This window comes from Terrapene carolina, unplaced genomic scaffold (assembly GCF_002925995.2).
Source record: "Terrapene carolina triunguis isolate 2854851 unplaced genomic scaffold, T_m_triunguis-2.0 Scaffold58, whole genome shotgun sequence".
Lineage (NCBI taxonomy): Eukaryota > Metazoa > Chordata > Testudines > Emydidae > Terrapene > Terrapene triunguis.
In genome coordinates, this window is record NW_020664409.1 from 70,193,598 (window position 1) to 70,204,457 (window position 10,860).

The 10,860-nt window shown below is 39.6% G+C and overlaps 1 protein-coding gene across 1 annotated transcript in view; it reads right to left on the reverse strand.

The window, feature by feature from the left end:
• The window catches only part of NBN (nibrin), a 72,447-nt gene extending 65,048 nt beyond the window's left edge, over positions 1–7,399 (reverse strand). Inside the window, exon 1 of the mRNA XM_029913360.1 lies at positions 7,265–7,399. Within this exon, the coding sequence (XP_029769220.1) occupies positions 7,265–7,399 (135 nt within the window). The remainder of the gene's footprint in view (positions 1–7,264) is intronic.
• Between the last annotated feature and the right edge of the window lie 3,461 nt (positions 7,400–10,860).

Here is a 10,860-nt window from a genome sequence, read left to right on the forward strand (position 1 = left end):
CACACACACACACCCTGCACCCACAGGCTATCCTTGTGGCCAGTGCACAGCGTGTCACACACACATACACACCCCGCACCCACAGGCTGCCCCTATGGCCAGGGCACAGCATGTCACACCCCACACCCACAGGCTGCCCCCATTTCCCGAGCACAGTGTGTAACGCCTCCTCCGCTGGCACACACATGCTACCCCCATGGCTAGGAAACAGTGTACCCTTGCTGTCTTCTGGCACACGCATGCTGCCGTTGTGGCCGTGGCATGGGGTAACCCATCCCCATCTTCCATTCTCCTTCCCCACAGGGCACACTGTGTAACTGTATCCCAGGAACCAGCATAACCCAACTCATCTCCCCTCTCTCTGGATGCAGTGCTAACCCTTGCTCCATTTTCCCCTTAAGACACAGTGACCTCCAGTATTGCCAGTCCCACCAAGTGTTTAAAATAATCATGAGATTTGCTTATAATAATGAAATTTAAAAAAATAAATAAGTTGTGGTTTCTTTTTATTTGCCTCTTGGTTTCTTAGCCTTTAGGGTACACTTGCTTAATTGTTTCATGTTTTTCTCTGCCACCTTGAGGGCTAGAAATTTACTTTTTAATTAAAGTTGGGATTCTCATGGAATGTCTTGATTTCAGTAGCTGCTAGGGCTTTAGAAAAAATGCCAACAGATATCATGAGACTTGTGATAAAATTGTGAGAGTTTACAATACTGGAAACACACTCCATTCTCTCCTCTCTCCTCCAGGAACACAGTGAAAGCCCTCCATTTCCCTCTCTACCAACCCAGTATAACTTCCTTAGGCAGAGTCACCTTCACCTCACCATACATACATGGTGTAATTTTTATCCCCCTCCTCCCAAGTAGTCAGTGGAACCTTCCATTCTCTAGCTGGATAAATATTGCTGGTGCACAGCAAGCCTTTTACCAACCTTTGGTCTTGGGAGCAGTACTATTCAATACAGTTTAACTAAAATAGCTTACATTTTACAGTCAGAACAACAAAATAGATTGGTCTGTTTACTTATGGTACTTTTGCAGATCGTGTTTTGGAAGAGTTTTGTCCAGACGCAGCACTTACTGTTCAGAAAAGACTTGCTGTGTTATTCCTACAAGTGAGGGTAACGTCATGATTTCTCTGCCCTCCTCCTTCAGTTACCTAGCTTATTTTTAGCTTGTTCCTGGGCATGTTTTCAGTTTAGTTTGATTTTTAACCCATGTTTACATGTGGGTTGTTTGTACTGGTGTAGCTGACTGATGTAGTTGCACACTGGTGGAAACCGCTTAATGTAGACAACATTGCATTCACCCATGTAAAAAGTGACTTGTATCAGCCCAGTTTCAAACTGAGGAAAACTGCACTATCTGCATGCAAATTATGGTTTATACAATTGCAGCATATCTACACTAGTGGCTGGCACCCGTGTCCCAATATAGAACTGAGTATTATATTTTTTCAGCCTAAAACCATTGTGGTTTGTGACAATTCCCACTACTGTGACTCCTCTGAACAACTTTGCTGCTCTTGTCCTATAATGAGCCTGTTCTGTTCTCCTGCCCCTAGAAATCAGCTGTATGTTTGTCTTTTACTAATACATATTTTTTGCTGCTGTGTTCAGTCCTTTACTCTTTTGACTCTAATTTGTTTCTAGTTTTGTCTTTTTTTTAATTGGATTTTTTTCTTTAATATGCCACAGTTAGAATTCCAGTGTTGTACCTGGGACGCTGTGTCCTCCTTTGACTCTCCAAATCAGCTGTCCATTCAGAGGGTCTGTCCTGTAACTTCTCAGCCCCTTCTGTAATGTGCTCAGTATCTTGCTAGATCAGAATAGGCAAGGCCAGCTCTGGCACAGGGAAAATATATAGCTGCTCAAGCATCCTGCTCTCTTTTATTTTAGGTGTTTTTTCTTTGTCAGCCTTGCTTGCAAATCTCACTTGAAGGACCAATCAGATCTCTATAGAACAGTTATATAAAGTGCCTACAAGTCTATGTATCCCCTGAAAACTTTGCACATAGTTTTAAAACCTTAAATGTATTACTGCATTTAAGTAAAGAAAGAAAAACACGTTTATTATTTTGTGGCAAATGTACGCACCTGATTTGTCAATTTATCAAGCAAATAGTAATTTTACTCTTTCAATGCACTTTACCAGGGTGGATTATTCCTATTTTAAAGACTGTACAGCTGAGATACAGAAATTAAGTTACTTGCTAATGGTCATATAATGAGTCAATAGCAGGCGTGGAATAAAAATCCTGGTCTCCTGATTCCCAGTCTCCTGTTCTAGTCCCTATATGACTGTCTCCCTTAATAACTTCTCTCTTAGATTTTTCTGTGTAACTTTTTGTAATGCTAATTTTGTCTGATTCTCTGTATAGTCATTTAAACTCTTATAGTCCATTTTTGCTTGGTTTAGACCACATAACTTCAAACTACTATTTCATTTATCTTCACACTTCTGCCACATCTTACAGAATTTGTTGTATCACATCCAAATTAATCTGAATATAACCTATAGGTGGAGTCCATTAGTTTTTTTTCCAAGTAATCAGAGCTTCCTTTGTGCTTCTCGGAAAATCTTCACTATATATTTTATAGCAGAAGTAGAGTGTGTAAACATAAGGAAGGTTTGTAGATGAATTCAGTGAAAACACTGAAGCAGTTATAAGTGGAAATCACCTCAAGCGTATTATTTCCCACATCATCAAACATCATGGTGACTTCTGTGACCTATACATGGCCTTGGACAGCATTCTTAATACCTTGTCTTGTTTAGTGTATAGACTTAATTTAACTTATTTAAATATTTTATTTTTCAAGGTAGTTGGTTTGTGGGGCTAACTGTTCTATAAAGAAGTATAAACTCTCAGAGGAGTGAAGTTCTGAAACAGCCTTCCAAGGGGAGCAGTAGGGGCAAAGGACATATTTGGCTTCAAGACTAAGCTTGATAAGTTTATGGAGGGGATGGTATGATGGGATAGCCTAATTTGGGCAATTAATTGATTTTTGACTATTAGCGGTAAATATGCCCAATGGCCCATGATGGGATGTTAGATGGGGTGGGATCTGAGTTACTACAGAGAATTCTTTCCTGGGTGTCTGGCTGGTGAGTCTTGCCTACATGCTCAGGTTTTAGCTGATCGCCATATTTGGGGTCGGGAAGGAATTTTCCTCCAGGGCAGATTGGCAGAGGCCCTGGTGGTTTTTCGCTTTCCTCTGCAGTGTGGGGAATGGGTCACTTGCTGGAGGATTCTCTGCACCTTGAAGTCTTTAAACTATGATTTGAGGACTTCAATAGCTCAGACATAGGTTAGGGGTTTATTACAGGAATGGGTGGGTGAGATTCTGTGGCCTGCATTGTGCAGGAGGTCAGAGTAGACCAGGGATTGGCAACGTTTGGCACGCGGCCCACCAAGGTAAGCCCACTGGCGGGCCGGGCCGGTTTATTTACTTGCCGCGTCCGCAGGTTCGGCCAATCGCGGCTCCCACTGGCTGCGGTTCGCTGTCCCAGGCCAATGGGGGCTGCGGGAAGCAGTGGCCAGCACATCCCTCGGCCCACGCCGCTTCCCGCAGCCCCCATTGGCATGGAGTGGCGAACCGCGGCCAGTGGGAGCCGCAATCGGCCGAACCTGCGGATGCGGCAGGTAAACAAACCATGCCAATCCCTGGACTAGATGATCATAATAGTCCCTTCTGATCTTAAAGTCTATTAATCTATGAATAAATTTGAACTTAATAAATGAGTCTGAAGTAGTGGATTCTCCAAGCCCGCTACGTCGTCTGTCAAAATCCTCACTACTTCTACCTTTGTGTAAATATTATATACCCAGTGTTTCTTCATTAATATGACCATTCTTGTTTACATTTCACACTCCTTATACCAACTCTTACATTCTCTACCATTTTCTAGTTTCTGATTGTTAGCTACTGCTTCACCATAATAACATTTTATTTTATTTAACTTTTCTGTTCAGTACCCAAGAGCTCCAGAACAATTTACAAGCTTAATTGTACATGTGTTTACTGTGATTGCACACAGCGTTAAATGGGTGGCACAAAGACAGTTGGTGCTAGCATGCATAAGTAACTACATAGATGTATAACTGATTGTTTGGACATAAGCAGTTACTGCAATTGTATGTGTGCTTGCGTGGAGGCAGTTCTGAACATTGGGCCCAATAAGACTTGAAAGTCCCATATACATTTGGTTGGGAGCTAAGATTCTAAGCATTAGACATACTTTAATCAAAACCAGTTACTGTTTCCGTTTGGCTGGCAAGCCTGGATGTGGCCAAAGTATATTAAACCCATGTTCTAAATGTGCCCACTCTCCCAGTTTTGTTTTCTCCCAGTCTACTTGCCTTTCATTTTCCCATCTTCACATTTTCTCTGAAATTCCTTTTTAAAATTCAGCTAGTCTAGTTTTATTTCTCTTCCTTTCAGCCCTGAAAAAGATTCACGGTCAAAATGTCACTTCTTATGTTCTATTTTTAGGGTATATATATTAGATTAAGTTTTGAGCATCTCACTTAGCTTTTTGTAACCAAGATATGTAAAAGAAAATCAGGAAAGTGGTCATTGAAGGCAGTTTGTGAGGTAGAGAGTTTGAACGTTTTAAAGCTTTGGAGTTCATAAGGAAAGAAAAAAAGAGCTTTGCTAGCATTATTTTTGAAATAATTTCTTCCAGAAAAAGTTTAAGAATTGACAGTGCATCAGGTAAAAATCTGAAAATCTGGTATGCATTAGAAAAAATGTAAAAAATAAGTCTGTATACGGGGATATTCTGTTACAACTCTGATTACCAGGATTTTGGTGCTTCAGAAAACACACAGTCTGGGAAAATTTTATTGATTCTCAGTTGATTCTGAACAAAATCTTGATTTGAGTTTCTTGAATTTCTCAAAATCATCTCTAAAGAGTTCTGTGTTGTTTCATGTATATTACTGAGATGTCTGAATTTTAGCAGGAATATCTGAAATGAGCAGTTTAATGTAAATATCGAAATACTGTTTTGCTTTCATAGTAGATCTAGCGTTGAATCTAATATTGAGCTCCTCCATATTAGGTTAGGTGCCTAGAGCTCCACTGGAGTGATGGGATATCTCCTGGCGAAAGAATGAATAGTGTGTATTGTGTTACTCACAAATTTGTGGAGGAGGCCTTTTGATTGTCATCAGATGTTAGTCATTTCATCTGAATGTAGGCTCTGTGAGGCAAGGATATATAGGATTGGCAATATATTTTTTCTTAATGTCCTATAATACATAAAAGTTTCTTTCTGGTGGCTGTTTTACTTCACCTTGCTGATGTGTGCACATGCAATGGGAGCACAAAGTATCTAAAGTTAATATATTTTAGTTGACAACTTCTATATAGTGAAAATGGCCCAAACTGACTTCTTAAAATCATATCGGGAGCTTATATTTAAAAGGACTCATTACAAATAAAAAGAAATAGTAACATTAGCAAGAAAATATTATTTTAGATTATTGTTATTAATGTCTTTATAAAAATAAAATACTTTTAATCATTCATGATTTTTTTCTTTTTGTTTTATATTCAGAAAATAGAAATAGACCAGTTATTTTCACTTATTAGTGCTTTTACATTAGCCCAATGCTGCACTCTGTGGGTTGTAAAAAATATGTAGGTGGAAAATGTGGAATGTTCAAATTCAAGCTTACCTATGTTGGTAATATTTTACGCACAATTTCTCAAACATTCCTGTAGTACTAGATTTCATAAAACCTGTTTTATATGAAACCTACAAATCTTGAAACAAACCCATCTGTCTCTCTTCCTTTAAACAGCTGTGTAAAAGTGAACAAAACCAGATCAGAGCTCAGAGGGCTCTAACCAGAAGCAGTAGCCACTAGCTCTCCACTTGACTTTTACCAGGTTTTACCCTTCCAGTATGTTTCTTCTGATGAGACATTTTCCAGTGCCTCAGTACAATGTGCAATGGACACTGACAAATTATTCTCCTGGGGGAATCCTGCGTCACAGCTCATGTGGAGAATTCATGTCCTCCGCAGATTTCTTTCCTTCCCCGCAGAAAATTGACTTCTGACAGGGAAGCAAAGGGAAGAGACACGATTGGTCACGCATCCCTCCCCGGAAGTACAGGCAGGTTGGTTTGGGTGCCCGGAGCAGCTGATAGAAATGTAAATCGCCCCTGGGGTGGAGGGGATGGACTGGGCAGTTTAAATTTTTTGGCACACAATTCCCCAGGAGTAATATTAGAGATAATGGATAAATATTAAGTACATTTGTCTATGGAATAAGACGGCATAGGTTCACCATTTGTTGTTGAGTGGAATGGGTAAGAGAATAATTAGGTCTGTAATTGGTCTTCCTGAGGTTGAGAAACCACAAAAGTCAGATGAGATAACACTAACGTAATGCTTAGTAATATACACTGTATATTGTACATTGTAATATACACTGAATATGAAGATTTTCCAAGAACATTGTATTCTACATGGGTTTGTGTGCCACACTCCTCATCACAGTAGTATCTGATCACTTTCCAGTGGTGCATTTAGTGATGTAACTACCATCTGCCATGTATTGTGTGTTCTCTCATCTGCTCCCCAGAGGGAGAAATGCATACAGTGGAGAGTCTTATTTTGCTAGGATGTTTTTAATATACATGTTGCTATGTATTTATGTTAGTTCAGGCAAGGTCAAAGAAATGTGAAGTTTGTGATGGTCCTTAGTTCCTGGGGGGGGGAGTTGATTCCACAGTCTCAGTCTGGCCCCCAAGAAAGTTATGTCTTTCACACAAACGAGCTTTATCTTCTTTGTAGAGAGGTCCATTGTGTCAGAGGAGTGAAGTTGTTGACTATGGTCTTCATCTTGGAGATACCCTGGGCCCAAATCATGGAGTGTCTTGAAGATAAGGACTGAAACCTTGAACTTGATTTGAGATTTTAAGGGTAGTACAGGTTTTAATGTATTTGTAGTAGCCTATGTTACTGAGGAGATGTATTACAGCTTTCTATAGCAGCTGGAGTTTCCTGAGCACTGAAGGTTTCATGCCCAGGTATTATGCATTGCTATAATCTAGCCAAGAGATCCTGAAAGCATGAATAACTAAGGCCAGGTCATTGTCCACCAGAATGAGACACAACCAGTTGGAGATGGCAAGAAAGTGTTGTTTGTGGATGCTGCTATGTGAAAGTTTAGTGTCAACAAGCAATCTAAAAGTACTCCTAAACATCAGACTGAATTGAGCAATTGTGGGTATGTACTTTCAACCAAAGGAGACTTCACCATGGCTGAAAACTCTTGAAAATATTTTCTTCTGCCCGCTAGCATCACCTCTGCCTTGCTCAGGTTCTGCTTCAGCCAGTTGTTCGCATCCAGGAGCCATCTTGCATCCATCATGGTCATCTTGATGGTAGGGGTGTGGTTATATGTGTATCTGTGTGTCATCAGCATATTGCTGGCACTTAAGTCTGTGTTTTCTGAATAGTTCACTTAGTGACTGCAGGTAGAAGCTGAAAAGGACCAGATTGAAAATTAATCCTTGTGAGACTTGACAAGTGAGGGGGTTGAGTGGCGGAATTGCAGTTTCCTATCTCGACTCATTGGATGTGTCCCTCCAAGAAGGATTTAAACTATTTTAGTGCATTACCCTGGACTTCTGTCACCTCTCTCAGGTGAGACAGGAGCATCTTATTGTCAACAATGTTGAATTCTGCTGAGAGGTCCTATAGGATGAGAATAGATGTCTGTCCTATCCATTGACGAGATCAGTGCCACCAAAACAATTTCAGTTCCATGGCCTGGCCTGAATCCAGATTGTGCGGTGTCTAGAATATTAGCTTCAATTACATGAGGTTGTAGTTGGCCTTTAGCTAGCTTCTCTGTGAGTTTTCTTGAGGGGATGGGAGATTTAACGCTGGGCAGTAGTTGGCTAGAACTGATGTGTCCAGGGTAGGTTTCTTCAGTGTTGGTTGGACTGTTGTATGTTTGAAGTAGGAAGGAAAGATTCCTTTTCTGAATGAGATATTGGCTTATTTCAGCCAGGGATGGTACCAGTTGCTCTTGACTCTTTCACAAGCCAGGAAGATCATGGGTTGGATTCACAAGTTTCAGGTTGACACTCATGCAATGTCCAGAACTTCTTGATGAGTGAATGTACTGAACTCTAGGAATGCATGTGGGCTAGTGGTGATAGGTGGAGTGGATCCATGTTGTTTGAGAAGGCTTCCTGAATGTGTGTGATCTTTCCAACGAGGTAAGATGATAGTTTTTTGGTGTTTGGTTCTGATGCAGGTTGAGACTCTTAGGATTGAGAAGTGAGTGGTGAAAATGTCATCCTATGCAAAAGCATTTGACTTTTATTATCTTCATGTAAAAATTCTGGAGGTGGATGGCAGTCAGATAGTAAAACTGTCTTTGATATGGAAAAAGATTATTGTAGTTTGGTCAATTCATTGTGTATGGGGAAAAAAAGAGAAAAATACTTTGGCAAAATGAAACAACTAGTAAATAGCTAACTGAAAAAGCAAAACATTAACTTATATGATTACAAAAACATTTCTACAAGCTCTGCTGTGGAGGAGTTCTAAATTTTGATATTATTTACCAGGCAGACTGCAAACTGCCCCAGAATATTTACTTTAGTATGTAATCTAGATTTTCATGGTGATAAGTGTGCAGACATTTTCTGCCACAGACTTTCTTTATAATACTGAATTCTTTTCTTTGCCTGTGTTCTTTTTTACTTCGATCACCAGATTTACTTCAGGATATAAGATTTCCTTTTCTTTAAAACAAACTTATAACCAAGTAAAGACACTTTTTCTTCTGGTCAGAACCAGGGTGGATTTAATTTAAATCAAAATGAAATTGATTTAAATCACTAGTCAGGAAGACTTGATTTGATCATGGATTTCTACATAAAAGTGCATTCTTGTTGGTTGTTATAACCTTAATATATATTCTTCACAACTCAGAAATAGATGTAGCTTTCATTTTTAGAAGGTAAATGAAGCAGATATTTATGAAGTCATTGGGAGGTGAACTATCTCCAATTCAATAGGCTAATCATTAATATTTGGAGGATTTTCTTGCCATGCTTTATTAGGAGGAGAACATCACCAGACAGACATTTAAATTGTTTTATTTAACTAAAACAACGTTATATATTCTGGATTTTTTTCTTCAACAGCAAACATACAATATTTTAACAAAACAAGCATATGATTTTTTGAATTTAGTTAAACATTCAAGTTTTTTAAAATCAGGTTTGTTTTTGTTAAAATTGTTTTTAACTAAAATAGTTAAATGAAATATTAAAAAAAAAATGACCATGTCAGCCAGGTCAACATGAGAAACTTAAAATATTGGCTTCTGCAGCTAACTCAGTCATCTTCACCTTCATTTTCCTGTTTGTTCATAATCTGGAAAAGAAAAACAAGCTTTCCTGCTTTTTCAGGTCCCAAACAATTTCTCAATTTGGAATGAACTAGTCCAAAGGAAGAAAATATTCTTTCTACACCAGCAGAAGAAGCAACTGCTGTTAAAAGTGAGATTATCACTTCAACAGTCTCTGAATCCACGTGCTTAAGTGACTTCCACCAATTCACTGGTGTGACTTCCTCTAAAACATCATCAGCAAACATATATTTCTTGAATGGTTCACCCTTAGCTCTGAAGTTTATTATAGTTGGCATTATGTAGGAATGATTGCTGGATGTCCATGTCATAGCCAATTCCTCTTCTTCAGCAGTTAAGGTTTGACCCTGAGAATATTTGAGAATATTTGCAAGAAGATGAGCTGGCGATAGTGCTTGTCCCATTCATTTTTTTTAATGCTTATAATTTAACTCTGTCACTGCATATTTCTCTTTTTAAGATCTCACTCAGTTCCTTCCGAATTTCAACAGTGTCAGCAATAAAACAGCTATTTCCCTGCATTTTGTTCAAGGCTACAAAAATAAGCTTCAGGATACTCAGCATGTGTTCAACATTTCTCTTAAGCCCAATGTTGAGAATTTTGGCTGTGACAGTGCCATCTATTTTTTCCACGATTTTGTTCACAAACTGTCATCAGATTAGGCCAGTTCTTGATATAGTGCTCAAAACAGTCCACTACTGAGTTCCATCGCACCTCTTGTGGGAGAGATAGCTTGGTTCCTCTCACTTTTTTCAGAGCAGCTGCTGCCAAGTGGTTGTTACAGAAGTATTTTGCAATTTCAACAACATTAGCCTTTATTTCTGGAACACTGAAGTCTTTGGCTAGGAGGTGCATCAAATGAGCACTGCAACCATATGTTCTTAACTTGGAACTCTCTTCTAAATAACTTCTTCTCATCTTGGATACATTTGTGGCATTGTGTGTGACCAAGCCACGTACTAGACATTTTAATTTTTTTTCACAGTTTGTTATAGCTTTTACTGCTACTTCTTGTAAGTATTCTGCTGTATGTGCATTTCCTGATGTATCAATTGTTTCTGTAAGGAAGACATTCCCTTTTTCTGTTGTCACACAAGCACATACAACAGGATCATTGTGGACATTGCTCCACCCATCAAGACTCAGGTTAACAATTTCACCCTCTAGACCTTTCGCACACTGCTCAGTTTCTCTTTCATACACTTTATCAAGCAATTTGCCTGCGACATCTGCTCTGTTGGGTGGACTGTATCCTGGTCTAAGGGCTGGTCCACACTACCCGCCTAATTCGGCGGGTAGAGATCGATCTTCTGGGATCGATTTATCGCGTCTCATCTGGACGCGATAGATCAATCCCAGAAGCGCTCCCCCGTCGACTGCGGAACTCCTGCTCACCGAGAGGAGGAAGCGCTGTCGACGGGGGAGCCTGCCTGCGCCGCGTGGACCC